The sequence below is a fragment of the Neodiprion pinetum genome, chromosome 3, assembly GCF_021155775.2.
Source record: "Neodiprion pinetum isolate iyNeoPine1 chromosome 3, iyNeoPine1.2, whole genome shotgun sequence".
NCBI lineage: Eukaryota > Metazoa > Arthropoda > Insecta > Hymenoptera > Diprionidae > Neodiprion > Neodiprion pinetum.
The window spans coordinates 1,358,114-1,375,279 of NC_060234.1; the positions used below are offsets into that span (position 1 = coordinate 1,358,114).

At 41.7% G+C, this 17,166-nt stretch overlaps 1 protein-coding gene across 2 annotated transcripts in view; it reads right to left on the reverse strand.

The window, feature by feature from the left end:
- The window catches only part of jeb (jelly belly), a 62,605-nt gene extending 50,114 nt beyond the window's left edge, over window positions 1–12,491 (reverse strand). Inside the window, exons 1-2 of one of the 2 annotated variants that reach the window (XM_069134495.1) lie at window positions 10,508–12,491; window positions 6,886–8,398 (exon numbers count right to left, since the gene is read on the reverse strand). In XM_069134495.1, coding sequence (XP_068990596.1) covers window positions 6,886–7,744 — 859 coding nt within the window. In that variant the 5' untranslated portion in view covers window positions 7,745–8,398; window positions 10,508–12,491. The remainder of the gene's footprint in view (window positions 1–6,885; window positions 8,399–10,507) is intronic. The other variant, XM_046616792.2, reaches the window with a different exon arrangement.
- Between the last annotated feature and the right edge of the window lie 4,675 nt (window positions 12,492–17,166).

The window sequence follows — 17,166 nt, forward strand, 5'->3', positions numbered from 1 at the left end:
AAAAAGTTGAAAAATGAACCCTCCTAGTACGCACGTATAATCTGTGCAATTTGAATACCTGCGAGAAAAGAACAAATTGATTGAAAAAGAAAAAAAGAAAATGAAACAAGCCGAATACGATATCTATAGTCTGGAAACGAGGGCCGCTCTCAACATCCGGGAATTAGTCGGGGACACCGTTGGGCAACGTTGAAATTCGCATTGGCCACCGAGCTTTGGCAGCGTTGATAACGAGAACAGCAATTTACATAAGTACGTACAACGCACTCACAGCGGGAGCTTTATCACACCGCTTGCTTGCAATGCGATGTGGTGCGCGGCACGAGTCTGGCACTCTAAATTATTTATAAACCAAAGAATATGAAACACCAAGTTTGGTATACGTGTATCGTATACATATTTTACACGTATATAGGCACTCTGCGTGCATTTTTTGTAAGCAAGCACATTTTTACCCCACGTATTTCCCATATACTATATACGTGAAAAGCACGCGCATGGTTGGTATATAATGTAATTCCATGGTATATCTATTATACCTGGAATCGTATAATTGACCTTAATTACCATTTTACTTGTTCGTTCGTTGCTCATCATCCACGCCCGAGTCTTTTATTTCCGATGGACAGAGTCATTAGTTTCGAACCAATGTTCGTTTGCGTTTTTTCTCTCCTAGCTCTCTCTTTCTCTCTTCATTTTCTTTCTTTTTTTACACCCCGACGTGGGCGTCCATGTCGCATCGTCGCAGCCCTCACGTAAACCGCTAATTTTTCTTCTTCGTCTTCATTTGATTTTTTATTTTTTCTCTCCGTTGTTGTTTTCCTTCAATTTTCCACAGAAACGTGTCCTTATCGTTGTTTGTGCCGCGGTGATATAATATCTCTTATGTACATACATCATATAAAACCGATATCCAGATATAACCTTTGAATGGATTTCAATATACGTAGAATCAAAGAAAACCTCGACGTGAAATTTTCGCTCTCTTTCGCTTTCCATCCTCTTCGTATTGCTTCGTCAATGCTTCGCCACCGACTGTAGAACGAACGAATTTGCTCGACAAATTGGTAGACTCACGATTCAAACCGTTTGTAACAACGAATAAAAAAATAGGGAATAACTTTATCAAAAAGCCGTCGCTATTTGACAATTAAAAGCACAACGCGATGTTACCACTAGATGATAGTTCGGTTATACGCACTTCGGACCGTGTGCAGACGCCTCAGTCGGGGGTCGGCAGTTTAAACGATCACTCTAAATAACTTTTATACCCACACCGTATGCGTGCAAGCATACATGCGGAAGTTGAACGAGCCTCTTGGGGCCTTGGACGGAGAGTAATCAATTTCAACTTTAGGTATATAATGTATATGTATTATGTATAAAGTATGTAATAGAAAGTGGATACGTAGACAGGTGGTCGTCAGTGCGGTCGCGTACGCGACTTCCGTTCATCCGAATCAGCTCACCGGACGAATGGAATCCGAACGTACCGCAAGCACACGCCTGCACGTTACGTAACTACGTCCGTGCATGCATACTGCGTGGTATATGCGTAAAAATGCAAATGGTGAAAAATCGAGGCGTAACGAGGAGGCGGAAAGTAATCAAGTTCTTCATTCATTCTCTCTTCTGCGAGTGCTTCGGGAGCAATTTGTGGGCATGAATTGCTGCATTTTGTCTCTCCGTGTATCGCACGCAACTGATTCGTTCTTTCGTTCATTCGTGATTTCAATAATCTTAAAAATCGTCCTGCTAGTCGATATATCATCACGTTATACGTCGCATGATTTAAGGATTTTGAATTCTCAACCAAAAGCGAGTCTCGTCGGCAATATTGAACATTTTCATTCACAATAAAGGCGATGAGAAAATTAAATTTTAGGAATTATTTTGAAATTTTCGCTTTCGAAAATATGCAAAGGTTGTATTTACGAAATTATTCGTTCAATACCCCGGAAACTTCTCAATTGTAATGTACAACGGTTTTACAAAAACATGTCCAAACTTTAAGACTTTTCCTCCGTTTTTAAAAATTGGAAAATTTTCGAATAGGGATATTTCGAAATACCGAAAAAATTCTTTAAAAATTCACGTGTATTCAGAAAAATCAACGAATTCATTTCACATGACAAAAAAAAAACATTCCCTAAAAATTTAACAAACAATATTTTGCGTAGACAATTTATTGATAACTTTTGGGTATTATCGTTACTCAAATTTAATTCCCTCGTCGTCTTTACTGTGGTTCATTTTTTGCCGATTTTTATTTTGTCATAAAATATTCAATATTGTCGACGAGACTCACGTCTGTTTGAGAATGTATAACCCGTAAATCCTTGTTAATCTCGGTTCTTTTACCACATCTCTGCACTACGGGACATCGTCTTCAACGCCGCTGTGACGAGTACAAAATAAAATAAACGTGTTATAGCTGCGTACACCGACTTTATCGGTTGAATCGTGAAACGTACGGCGCCGTGCTTCTGCATTGGGTTCTTCAGTAGTAAAGCCTCGTTGCGGTCAGCCGGGTCGGGACTCCACCCTGCAGCTTCTTCGTGCGCCTCGTACTCTTTTTTTCAAACGCGGCTTTATCGTTCACCACATGATACGTGTAACGAATATTTTGCGTTTCGACCTTGGCTCGAACAAGGTGATAACGTATTTGATACCTTTCACGGCAGTTCGGTATGGAAAAGAATAAGAAACGGTCCGAAGGATCTTTCAAATATTTAGAAGCTAGAAAATCTGGAGAAGAGGTACAAAGTATGACACGCGGGAGGTTTTTTACAAAATTCTCCGTTATATAAACGTGTGCTTTTTATCGGCCCCTATATTTCTATCTCTTTTGATCGGTCGTTTAGACTTCAAACTTATTTTCACGACGGTTCGTCGGTTGGGAAAAAGTGGGAGATACATAGAAAAAGAAAACGCCAGAAAAATAAAAAAAAATAAATTAAAAAAAAACAAGAAGCTGATAACAATGAAGAACGAATCGGAGTGTAAAAAAAATTAAAGAAAAAATAAGAAAGAGAGAGAAAAAAAAGGAAGAAAAAGAAAGAAATTCTTTCGAACGAAGAAGTTGTTTTCCATGATTGCTTTTTTCGCGAAGAAGGACGAGTGGGGTGGGTGGGGCGAGAGGGAGGGGGAGGGGAGACGTGACGTCGACTAACCTACCCGGCCTGAATGAACGCCTCGATATAGACCAGGGCGACCTGGAGTTATCGATTCGCAAGTTGTGGCTCAACAAGTGCGCCGCGGCGTTTCTGAACTTGGGATTTTTTCCAAGCTTATGGACACACAACTTAGACAACTGTCCACTTACGGGAGGTATAAGTTTTGCGAGAATGTCTGCGTGTGTTTGTGCGGGGTGACGGTGGTGGAAGGGCGGGGGGTTGATATAGCCGACAAGATGTATGGAAAGATATTATTCTCGTGTGCTTGTATGTAATACCGGGCGATTATAAATACATACTACTATGGTCGCGAATATAGCTGGGGATAAAAATACCTCGAGAAGCTAGGGCACATGCTGCGACAAAATGAACAAACGTGCAATCAGACTCGCGGCTGCGGTAAGTGGAGTGCCTGGGTAACTACTCGGGAGTTTCAAACTTGTTCGCCCAACGTTGCCGCTACGTGCCGTAAATCACAGCTTACAGGTACGCTCGCAATAAGTTATCGATATAGATTTACCTATATATTCAAATTGCGCTGTTGTACCGGTTTTTTTTCTTTGTTTTGTTTCATTGGACAGCAAATTGCGGTCAGCATCGTCGATAAATTGCGGCGCTTTAGCGATTATTGTGCCGAACATTATGAAACGGATAACCTCGATGATCCTATGCTGCGTGGTCTTGGGAAGAATGCAAGGTACGTTGGGGTGTTCCAGAAAAAACTGTATCTCAAATAGAGTATCTCAGTTAAATATGAGCTCGCAATATTGATATTTAGAGGTTGCTATTTTATTTTTTCCATTTTTCATTTAAATAGCACGTAGAAAAAAAAGCGGAAAATTTTTGAATTTTTTTTTTTTCGTATACAAATATTTTTTTAATTTACTTATATATATATATATATATATATATATAGCGTGAAATTTTTTATAAAAATCTACGTTCAGATAGTTTATACGACAAGCCGTTTACGAGAAATAAAATTCAAAAATATTACGATTTTTTTTTTTGTGACGTGTTATTTAAATTGGAAATGGAAAAAATTAAATAGGCACCTATAAATATCCATATTAGGAACTCATATTTGGCTGGAATATTCTATTTGAGATACGCTACCGAAATTTTGTAGCCCGTTTGAAAAAAAAATATATATATTTTTTTTCGCATACATACCCGCTGACTGTGCTACATCCTACTCAACCCACTAAGACACCCGGAACCGTGAATTTTCAACCGTGGCGCAGACGGAGCAGACCGTTAAATAAATAAACCTGATTTCTTCCTTGTTTTTTCATCCCCCAAGTATACATAGCCGCAAAGTTTTTGCTTCGGGGCGGCACGTATTATACCTTCTTTCAACCAGATTGCAATCTACGCCCTATATATTTTCAAACTAAAACAACGTCGTCTCGGTCGTTTCTTTTCCCTTCTCTTCTCCTCCACTCCCTTGGGTATACGTAACCTTATATATTCTGACGCGCAGTATTTTCCGCACATTTCGCAGATTTTTCGCCAATTCTACGAAAATTATTCCTCGCGGTGTCTCTTTTTTTCCCCCTCTTCGTCGGGGCTACGAATTGGACTATAGAAATTCGTGTGATATTTATTACGTTATTATCGTGTATGCTGGCTTACCGCTGTATAAGGTAATTCAGTATCGCTTACTGTCTCAGTTTCTCCGCTAGCCTGAATCTTGAATCTTCTATCGGAAATCGCGCGGAGACATTTAGACGGAGAAAAAAATAACCTTTCTAAATACCTTTGCGTCTCGGTTTCGAAGGAAATAACATCCGGCTATTGACGAAGGGGATAAACCAGCCCCGCCGCGCTTGATTCGAGTTAAAAACAATTTCCCAACGTCCTTCTTCGTTGTTCGCTGTTCGAAACTTTGTAGCAATTAGTACGGAATACCCGCCCCGTAACATCGCGATGACCGTGAGCGAAGAGGATCTCTAACGCGATGGTATCGTTGGTGAGAGAAAAAAATTTCCATACCTATAATGCAGATTACGAGAAAACGTCTTGGCTAATTGGTCGTATATAGCAGTCCTTTCTATCTTCGTTTTGTAAAGCAAACAAAACCCTATTCATACACAGAAAACGGTTTCAATTACAAAACGTTCGTTGTTTAGCCAGGATGGTTCGTACTGAAAGGTCGTTAACCGAGGGAAACATTTCGGGAACGATGTAACTTAAACCGTCTCTTTTGTAGGCAAGCACTTCTCGGTATCGATTATCTACTCCGACGTTGAGATAGACGGAGTAGCGATCGCTTCCGGTTCTCGTGGATGTGAAATTTTCCTTTGATACCCAGGCACTTCCGGCCTGAACTATATTCATCCTACTCTCGTTCGTTTCTCTTAATACCGTCTAGATCGTTGTATAATGTTCCTCTCGACGGTGGGAAAGAAACTCTGCACGCAAGTGATCGTAAATCGAACGATCCTGAGCGAGCGTCCGGCTTCTAATTCTACCATCTTGCTTTCCTTCTCTTCGTACCGGCCGAGTCACGAACGAAGAAGACCTCGCGAATCGTTTCGCAAAGCAACCGTTTTACACAAATATGAATCAGCTTCAGTAGTACGAGTATAATACTACTTCTTATATAAATGTGTGCAGTCGATCGACAGGACGATTCAAGGAAGACCGTCACGTCATGTTGAACGAAATGATTATTCAATACATTATGTAAGGAAATAAAGTGTGTCGGAACTGAATACCGATTTTCCCTCGGTCTGCGCATATACGAGATGATGTCACGGAAATTACGTAAAGAGGTTACTCGATGTTACTTATTTATTTCCGTAGGTATATTAATTTTGTTGAAAATGTCAGTTTCCGTAGTCAAAAGTTGCAAAAATCATGCTGTACACACCAAAGGACAAAATATCATGCCTGTATGACGTCACTTTGGATATGTTTTCCGATTGGTTCAACTAAAGCGTATGTGCGTATTGTTTCGCCTTATTTCCTTATTACATCGTGATTCGATCGATGAACGGCAAACTGGCGCGAGGATCAACGGAAAGACATACTTGGACATACCGTGTTAAATCTTCCACAGGGTATGACATATGTAGAGAACCGCGACCTGTGCGCCAATTTTTAAACTGCCCCATTCACGCGATCACAAAAATCCGGTAAACCGAGGTTGGCAGTGGCCAAGACTGCCGGAACTCAGAATCGTTCCAACTCTTGAAACGCTTCTGACAGAGGTTACAGAACCGCGTGTTTTTACACGCCGACAGTTGGGACAATGCTATATGAAAGGTTACACGGTGGCCGGTAAAAAAATCCGTAACAAATTCAAGGACATTATCAACACCTCAAAGACTTCCAGGACCACCGGACACCGTGACGAAGGTTACACCTACTAGCGATGATATCTATACTAACTGGATGGCTAGGATAGGGTCCTCGCCCTGAGTCGATCAGAAGCAGACGAAATCGACACCAGCGCTTCATAGCCGCAATGGAACTAACGAATCACGTGGTTCACTGTCACTAAGTTTGGTTCCGATAGGTGGCGTCATTCACGCGACCCGTTGGTTCAACTTCGGTTATCGCAGCGCTAGTGTCGGTTTTTGGGACTTCTAATCGGCACAAGCTGCCGTCTCCTGGAAGCATAGGAGTCAGCCATCCAGTTAGTACAGAGATAAAGATCGGTGCCTGTTGGTATTATCGCATGATTGATTTTCGTATTACTCACCGATCTGAGGAACGTCGTACTGTCTGTTGCCCCTTGCCGACCTGAGCATGAACTGCGAAGCGATAGCCGCACTGCCGGGAGGCGATGGGAGCTGCTGTTGGTTGATCATCGATGATCCCGATCCGGACGAAGCGGTGGTACGTTTCCCGGGTGGTTTATCGGTGTCGAATAGAAGCGGACTCAGCCCGATTCCGCCCCCCTGAAGCTTGTGGGGTGAGTCAGGGGGCTCAACGGGTAGTCCGCCAAGGTTGTCGAAGGGCGTCGGGCCGCTTCGCGAGTTCTGCTGGTCGAAGAAGTCCTCGATGTTCGAAGTCCTGCCGGTTCCACCCTGCTCGGATTGGCCCGGCGGCGTTTCCTCCTCCGATCCCCCGTAGACCAGGGGTGGCAGCCCGACGACCTTCTTGGCCTGCTTGAAGCCCCCTGGTCTCTTCCTCGCGTGGTGCTGCTGCTGCTGTTGGTGGTAGAAGGCCGCCTCCTCGTACAGGAAGGGCAGCTGCTCGTGCCGTGGCAGCAGTGTCCCGATTGCCGGCTGGCTCGCCTCGTCCATAATCACGTCCCGGTACCTCATCCCACCTCCACCGCCTATCCCTAGTCCGAATCCCGGGACCATGTTATCCGTCTGATCGTCGTACGTCTGGAGCCAATCTTGAACGGCGTCGCGACGCGATCCGTCGTACTGGTGAGCTCGCAGGTGGAGGTGGCCCATTTTTCCCTGACTCGCTCCGGCGAGCTTCGCATCTCGCGTCTTTTCTTCCTTCCCTACAACACCGTTCGCCGATGGACTGTCCAAGCGGTTACCAACCGCCAGTGCTAGGCCAACACAGACGTAGCTGAAGAACCAAAGCGTTCCGATCGTCATTCTGTGTGATTGTGTGTGTTTTTTTTCTAGTATTTTCTTTTTTTTTTTTCTTTATTGAAGCGGTTGCTTTTTTTCCTTTCTACGGGGGGATTGTTTAATCAGTCCTTCACCGCTGTAACCCCTTGTTTAATCTTCTTTCTTTCTTTTTGTTGTTTTTCTACAACAGTTTCTAGGTATTGTTTTTTTTTTTTTATATTATTTTTTTTTAACTCCCTTCTAACAGCAGTCAGTCTGTCAGTCAGTCAGTCTGTTTTTATTATTCACTTGTTGCTTTCTTTTAATTATCATTGACAATTGTTTTCCCGTGTCTCTATTTGTTCTTTCTATCTTTCTTTAATATTTTTATACAGTTAGGCCAGTGTTATTCGGAGATTGCTCCAAAAAAATTTTACTGCAATATAATTCACTCTCGACACTCGAGATAAAGGTACAACGACTCTAGTCTCCTCGGTCTGGAGGAAAGGTTTCTTCTTTCACTTTTGCTTTCGAAAGCCCAAGTCTTACCTCTGCGACCGTACTCTTCTCTTTCTCTTTCTCTCTCTCTCTCTCTCTCTCTCTCTCTCTCTCTAACTCTCTTACTTTTCTTTCTTTTTCTTCCGTTGGTTAAACTTTCGGATCGATTCTTTCGCCGGGTGATATTTCTCTCGATCGGTCCTGTAAATTATTATATGTTCTAATTAAAATATATCGCTCGACCTCGGCAGGATTTTTAATGGTTGCGGTGCTGGTGCTGGTGCCGGTGCCGGTGCCAATGCTGGTGCTGGGACGTGTATCTCAAGTAAACGTGAAGAAGAGAGAATATTTTTGTGCAGACCACTTATAACACAGTGCAGAGGTTGGTTGCAGATCGCGGGGTGCTCTAACAGAAGGGTGTGATAGAGAGCTGTGTTCGTGCTTTTTTATGGCGGTGATTATGACGATTTTTGGACTCAGCGCAGTACACCAAAATTGTGCGAGACAATCGTCGTATATATGCTACATAGGTACGTATAATAGACACAGCGCGAAATGAGGAAGAAATCAAACTAATGTACAAATCGGACACGGCGCGTGCGTAATATAAATATATGAGTACACGTGTCGAGAGAAACTTTGCAAATTCAATTTTAATTATTGCTAATGCGTTTTTTATCGTTATTTTTACTGTATAATATTACTTATGTATCACTTTTTGCAAAACATTATTGTTGTTGTCGTTATTTAATTATTATTGTTATTGTTGTATTTATCGTTATTTGTTATGTATAACCGCGGTCAATACAACGCGCCTCTATATTTGTACAAACAACACCGTCTACTTATGCGTGCTCATATTTTATGCATCTATATACAATATACAATGTGTATAATGGTAATAACAAATTAATCGCGAAAAATCAAAATTTAAATAAATAATAACAATTTCCGCGTACAATATTTTATACAATTTCAAAATACAAATACTAATTGCTTTCGTAGGCATTCGTTTGGGCGGAATGTGTCTGCGTTTACATAGTTTTACAGTTTCTTTTTATTTTTACTTTTCTTGTTTGTTTCTTCGTCCTTTCTTTTTCTACTTCTTTGGTGCAAAAAGTGCTTAAAAATATAAAAAATGGGTGTTTGAAGGTTCTCAGGTCGACAAATTGGCCTTTATCTACGTCTTTTTGTATACATATATACATATATCTATATATACATATATATATATATATATATATATATATCTATATTGTGTGTATGTTTATCTCTTTCTTTATACTTCCTTCTCTGTATACTTACAACTTTCTTTAATGTTTGCTTTTTACCTACGACGTAACGGAAAACCAACAGTCATTAATGTATACATATATGTATAGGTGTATATATTTAATAGCCAACGTTTATATACAGTACACGTATGTATAATGTATTAATTGAACGAACGCGTGACAAATTGAAAAAAAAACGTGACAATTATATATAATGTAAATGATAATAATACTGATCAGGTGCTTCGGAGTGACGTTTGTAAGTCAAATTTTCGTGCTAAATCACACTGTGTTCCCTGACGTTCGTACGTTACACGTATCTAATACACGAGTTGAAAGACTACTAGATACACATATGTATATACATATGCATACATTTATATATATATATACATATGTGTGTGTGTGTGTGTATTATTATTATTGTTATTATTATTATTACTATGTATATATATATATATATATGTATATATACGCAAACTGGTGTATAGAATTTCTATGTATATATCAACAGGTGCGTCAAAAAATGTGCATTCTGTGTTGATCGGATGGGGGAAGAGCTAAAGTAAAGTCAATACGCTACATTTGAAAAATTTTATCATACATACATATGTATACATTCATATAAATGAAAATCTGTTTAATCAAATCCTACAGATTTTTATTTTACATGCGCTTTGAATACTTTTTCTTCACTTTCTTTCTTTGAATGCGCGTATACAATGTAATATACAATTGTGCAATTAGCTCGTGAATATTAATAGGTGACTACGGACAACGGTGATGATGATGTTGGCTGTTGTTTGTACAGATTACAAAAACAAAAGTTATGTGGCAAATTGCTACGAGTGTATGTATGTATAATATAAGGGTGGTTTTTGCGTTAAGATGTAATAATCACAAAGTGATGGACAATAATTATAAATAATTGTGCAGTTGTGCGATGCAGTGCTTATTTTTTGGTTTTGGTTTCTTGATTTTTTTTTTTTTTTTTTTCGAGATTACAATACGCAAGCCGAATATATTTGGTACTTGCTTCTTCAGATATATATCCGTTTACTTCTAAACGGACGGCAGAGGGTAACCAGATTTTTCGCCTGCGATAGGAAACTCCACAGCTCCTCAGGACCTCGACTTTTGCAGTCTCTCTTTCTCTCTCTTTCACTGTAGTGATGATTTGCACGCGGATTAAGCTGAATATTTGTGAATATTTTTCGACAGCGTGCAGTCGATGTTGAAATTTGTTTTTTAATGTGTTATATTCGTCGTGCACTTGTTATTATATGTGTTTAATTTCACCCGCACGAATAAAAGGCGTTAGTCAAGAATCCACCACATGATCAGCGTCGCCTTGTCGCTTCGTTATTGTAACTCTCTCAGATGTTTCTTCGGGGTTTTTCTCCGTCGCGAAACTTTTAATTTTAGTTATACCTATTGTTATACTCATTCACAGTACCACTATAGATTAATACAGCTTTATCGCCACGCACTTTTTGTCTCTCGGAATTCTCGAATTAATTTTGTGTTACGTTTTTCTTCTCTCTCTCTCTCTCTCTCTCTTTCTATCAATCTCTCTTGTTGCAGCTTTAAATTCACGATCGTTCTCGAATATCTTGTTGGCGATTTAAACAAACGTGTACGCATACGAAGAGAGAAAAAGAAATTGATTATATACGTTTTCACGACCACACTTTGCTTGTATTTATATATTTGTATATATACATATGTAAGGTAAGAAAAGCGGTGGAGTGATCTGTCTGACTAGACTTTAACACTTTCTGTTAACGGAGAGTGATTTTTGCTTTTCTTTTACCCTAATTTATCCAAGAAACGTTAATAATTGTCTCGGTAGTTTTATCGCGCGATGTGGGAGGAAAAAAAATATCAAACACGGGGGTCCAGTTTCGTGAAGAAATAAAAAAAAATAAATAAATAAAAACGAGAAAGGATAACAACCGGATCCTGTGACCGACGACGACGAAACGACCGTTTCCCCGCGATTGTGTGACTGGACTGTGCGCGATGCGATCACTTCGACCGGCGTTAAACGACTGCAGGCGGAGGCGGTTGGTGGGTGGACGAAATGGACGGGAGAAGAAGACACACACCGTCCTCGTCGTCGTTCGCCGTTAACGCGGTTTCGGGAGGACTTGAGCGATTTTTTTTGGTTTTTTGACAATTTTTTTTCGCTCTCTTCCAATTTTCCTCTCGTCACAGAGCCGTGATCAACGCGTGGACCAATTACGAGACCCGCACCCCTGCAGCACCGTCGGCGTAAGCTGCTTCGAGTAAAACTAGACCGAGTCCTCGTCCTCTTCTCCGTTGACAGGCGTCATATTATTGTTGTTATTATGGAAGAGCGTTTTTATTTCCATAACATCAGCCCCGTGTAAAGGGCTTTCGATCGACGGCATTTTTTTCGTCCCCCCCCCCCTCACCCCAGTTTCACCGTTTATCTCTTCTCGTTTACTACCGTTGTCCGCATGTACGGTTCCGTGTTGCGTGTGCGACGTATACGACAACTGAGGCCGTCGTTGGATCAGCCGCGACTGGACTCCTATTAACGTACTCCGACTCTCGTTTGTCTCGACTCGTCTCGGCTCGGCTCGGCTTGCCCTCGCCTCTGGTGCTTCTCTCAAAACTGAAATGATCGTTGACGTACGCCGGCCGAGCAGGACGACGTCGACGTCGACGGCGACGGCGGCGGCTCGATGCTGGCGGCGGCGGGGGTGGTGGTGGTGGTGGTAGCGGTGGTGGTGGCGGTGGTGGTGGTAGCTCTCCGTCTCGGTCGGGGCAGCCCAGCGCGGGCGACTGAAGATCACCGCGTTTCGACGGGGTTGGTAGAACCTGTGGCGACGCCGTCGGGAACAGAGCACGCAGAGCAGCGCCCCGGTACCGATTTTACTTCACCCCTCTTTCCTTACTTCGTACATCGACTGATGCACGTCCGTGTGCAGGAAGGATTATGAAACGACGGTGGAATTGGGTAGACGAAGAAGAAGAATAACAAGCAGCTACTCGAACTCTGCGTTACACGTATATACGTATACCTCCATGTCACACATGTATCCGAGGGCGACGGAACGCCGCGCAGCCAGGCGTTGCAGGACGATAGGAGAAGAAGGCCGGAGGGTCCGGGGGCTGAGGGGTGAGGGTGCAAGGTTGAGGAGGAGGAGGAGGAGGAGGAGGCAGCGGCGGCGGCGGCGGCGGTGGTGGTGGTTTTCGGGCGGGTGAGCCGACGGACGCCCTCACCAGAACTAAACTCCCACGCTCTGCGCGGACGGTTTCCCTCTGACGTTGGCGAGCCTGGAGGTGCGCACATGTCCCCTACCGCCCCCGCCCCGCAAACACCCCGCGGGGGTGACGATACTCCGGGGCGCGGGAGGGGCGCGTGTGACGCTTCTCCTTCCCGGGGATGAGTGACGGCGTCGGAGGGGGGCGTCATCGCCCGGCCCGGCGCCGACCTCCCCCACCCTCCCCCCCTCGCAACCCCTCCGACGCCGTCGAACTTCTCGTGCAACGCTCGCACCGACGATGATGACGATGACGACGATGATACTCCGATGCTCTCGCGCAGCGCTTTGCCGCACGGAGATGTTGGTACGTACGTGCATCAGCAACGGCGACACGCATTGTTACGTATGGGGCATTCCATGACATCTCGATCGAGATTCTATAACGTCGATGTCTCGGATTGGGTTCATCATTTTTTCGTATGAAAGTAGAGGACGAAAAGTGCGATCGCAGTTTTGTTCTTAGAATTTTTCGACCGAGCGTATCTGAGGTATGATTTGAAAACTTGAAGAAGAAACAATCCACAAAAGGAGAAAAAATTGTAAGAAAGAAGTTAAATAGGGTCATTGAAAAGTGAGCGAGGTTGAAATCGTAATTGGGTTTGTTGGTTGAAAAAAAAAAAAAACGGAGACCATTAGTTTTTTTAGTTTTAGTTTTTCCTTTTTCACGCTATCCTTTGATTCTCTACCCTTAGACTTTTTCTAGCGCTTGTTAGGGGAAGAAATTTTATCACAGAAGTTCTCGTCGAGCGAGGAACAAAATATTCTCTAGGTGGACGTAAGCTACGGGTATAATAAAGTTAATTTTCACATTACACCGTGTCTCTATAATAGAACTTTTCGAATACAGTTTTTTCTCTTTCTCATTCTCGTCTTCGGCACGGAGTGAAGAAATATCCCAAGAAAAGATCAGAATAATTAAACGAATGAATGAAGTTGATGAAAAGTTGGGCAACCGCGATGAGAAAAGTATTTCAAAGCTTTGACAAGGGGGAATCGAACTTTCCTCAAAGACGATTTCTTTCGCTTCTTTCGCAATCATATACAATTATAGATCGTTATAATTACATCGTATTCCGCCTACTGGATACCGGACGAAAATTGTATTATCTTTAAAATTTCGAAACTGCAACAAGGGTTGCATCCAAGAGTCTCGTGACACGTGCTCATCGTACGCGTGTATAAGAGGCGGTTATTATTTTATCCGAAAGATCCGAATCGTGCGACTGTGTGCGACGTTGTTGGTTAAACTGGAACCGGTGTGGAGGATTGATATCCATATGTTTCCCTACGCCGACGATCAACGGGGGCCAACCTCTCCCCCCGTGACATTTTCCCGACAAGAGATATACCCGTACGCCCCCCTTTCCTATCCCATTTCCTCGGCCGCCTCGCCGTTTGCCGTTTGCCGTTTGCCGTTTCAACCGTGCTTGAATTATTCGCACCCCCGCTTCCAGCACGGCATCGCGACACGAAGGCGGACGGCGGCTTGCTTTGTCGTCGCTGTTCACCTCCCATGCTTGTATGCCGACGACGACGATTCACACACGTGTCGCTGGTGAGTGGTTACACGCCTTATATCAGACGCCTCGTCTAATCAGGGATGATTTACCGCCCCTCCTTCACGCCCGAGACTTTCCACCCTGTGCGGTGAGAACGCGGAAGGCACAAGTCTCGGCTCGAAGAGCTGGGTAAGGAGACGCTTGTTTTTATCGTGAGAACAAGTGAAACATCCTTCGCGTCTCATCGCTCATCTAAATCACTCAGGACTTGTCATATGTTACATTTACATGCGCACGGTCTTTCGAGCCAATTTTTACGACTTACCGATCTCTCAACGTTCACGTACGTACGTACTGGAATGCTGATTCAGCCCGCAGCGTCACTACCGATCGGCCATTAAAGGGACTCGATCTTTGCAAGCTAACACATGACCCATGACCGTCGAATCTAACGCAAAACTAACAGAAATGGTCACGGGTTATGTTACTTTTACAAAGATGTAATCTGTATCGAAAATAAATAATTTGACGGACATGGGTTACATTATGATTAAAGAGATAACCTAACCCAACAACACAAAATTTGACGGTTACGAGTATGTCCCGGATTAATATGTAAATTCATATTTTTTATTTAACCCTTCTTTGACATGCTTCTGACAACGAATTTAGGGATGTACCTTAAACATTCCTTAATATGTCAGCAATATTGGAATTCGGAAAATGTAAAGTTGAATGGTTTTCAAAATTTATTGAAAATTATTAATTATGGAAAAGTGAGCATTCAATGAATAATTTCTCCGCGTCAAAATGACTCGAGGTGTCAACGAAGGGTCGAATCATTTTCATTCCTTATCAGGTACTCCATATTTTAGTTTTTTAAGTCTATATTATACGAGTTTTTTTAACGTGAAAATAGCGGTCCCTCTCAGTTCTAAGATGAGTATTTAATGACCATTTGCAATTTTTTTCGTAATTTTCTACACCTACCTAATTTTTTTATCTTCGTTAATTCTTATTCATCTACCTCATCGCCGTCTTGTACAGCCGGGTACATGCATGTTATTATGATTTACCGCAAGCACATTTTCCATTAGTATACAGAATACCTTTTTCAGCTTGATGAGGAAACGAGCGACATGTTCTTGTATTTAAAAGAAGAATTTTCACTGTACTGTTTTAATCTCCCCCCCCCCCGTAAAAGTACACAATTTTATTCTGTCTCATCGAATAGAAAAATTATGCAGGTTTGGGTTACAAAAAAAAAAAAGAAAGGGTGAAAAAATGAAGGAATTAAGAAAGTAACAAGAAATACAATCGAACATATTAATTTTCATATTATGTTCAGCCAAAATAATTGGTCAAGTTGTAAACAGGGGTGACTTCAAAAAATAGGAGATAAATAGGTATACATTATACATATACATATATTTATTGTGGGTACATCATCATTATGTACAATGTATTGATATTTTACAAGGATCGTCGTCTCGCGTAAATTATCAGGTAAAATTTCTCTTTCATTCACTGCGTAACGTTCGCAATCCCTCCCCAACTGCTCCTTTCTATTTTCTGTTTCATATTTTTTATTTGATTCTTCTTCAAATTTTCCTCACCTCTGACTCATTTGCGATGATGTTCACAGCCTTGACGCTATCTAATTACTCCCTTCAATCTTGTTGAACTTTTCCTTTCACGTAAGGTATACAGGCACGATATGATATCTGCATGTTTGCGGACGATCTTTGTTTTCCCCGTTGCGAGCGACATTATTCGTTCCCTTTGTTCTCCGTTTCTTCTTTCTTTTTGTGTTTTTTTCTTTATTTTTATTTTTCTTTTTTTTTTTTTTTTACATGTATAAAATTATTTTTCTTTACTTCGCTGTTTGCTTCTTGCACGAGTTTGATTGAACGAAAGATTCTAGTCGTATTCAATATTACACGGGATTTATTCATGCGTCGTCTTATACAAGTTACAAAACTAATATCGAAGTTGGATGTACACACGTAGGTATAGGTATAATATTACGGTAAACGAGGGACTTTTGAAGGCGGCAGAATTTCGAAGTTTGTCCCTTCGGAAAGCCCTGTACGTTAGGCAACGACGTAAAATTAGTCTCTTAGTGGCCCCCGGGAAAATTTCAGGTGGGAATGATGAAGAGGGGAAAGCACGCGATTAGGGAATTGAAAGTATCGCGGGAAGAGACGGGACCTGGATATTTAGGAGAATTTATACACTCACCCGTTTACCTTAAATCTGCACCAATTTTACTCCCTGAATCTACTCCAAACTCGGTTTGCTTTATCGAATGATCGCGTTTCATTAGAAAAGTGGTCAAACTTTGTTTGAAATAATATACCTTGTAAACTGGTTTACATCTTGAGATCAGAATTAATGAACACAAGCGTATAAATATCAAATCGAATCGGTCTAATTTTTGCACGTCCAATCAAATCACTCACGAAGAAAGGAAAATAAATTTTTAAATTTTTTTGAAATATATTTTTAACGGTCTTTTCGAAACGTGGTTTTCTTAAAACGGTGGACACTGTAAAAGGAAAAGCTTTCCAAACCATCTGTCTCAAATTCGCACACGACATTCTTCACGCCGTTCTTTATCTTGCTATGGAAGCTGTTTTTATTTTTTGAAATCGTCATATTTTTTTTTTTTTTTAACGAAAAACTGTCGAAAAAATAGGATAAATTCGATACTTTTTTTTCAAACTACTGCCATTTTGCCAAAAGGAAAAAATATCGTGTTACAACAACTTCTTTTTGTTATGACTATCGAATAAATATTCTTCTAATTTCCCGAAGAGGGCAGCCTTCAGGGCTGAAACGTTAAATTTTGACTTTCCCCCTTTGCTTGGCCTTCGCCACCGAGAATATTTATACATTCC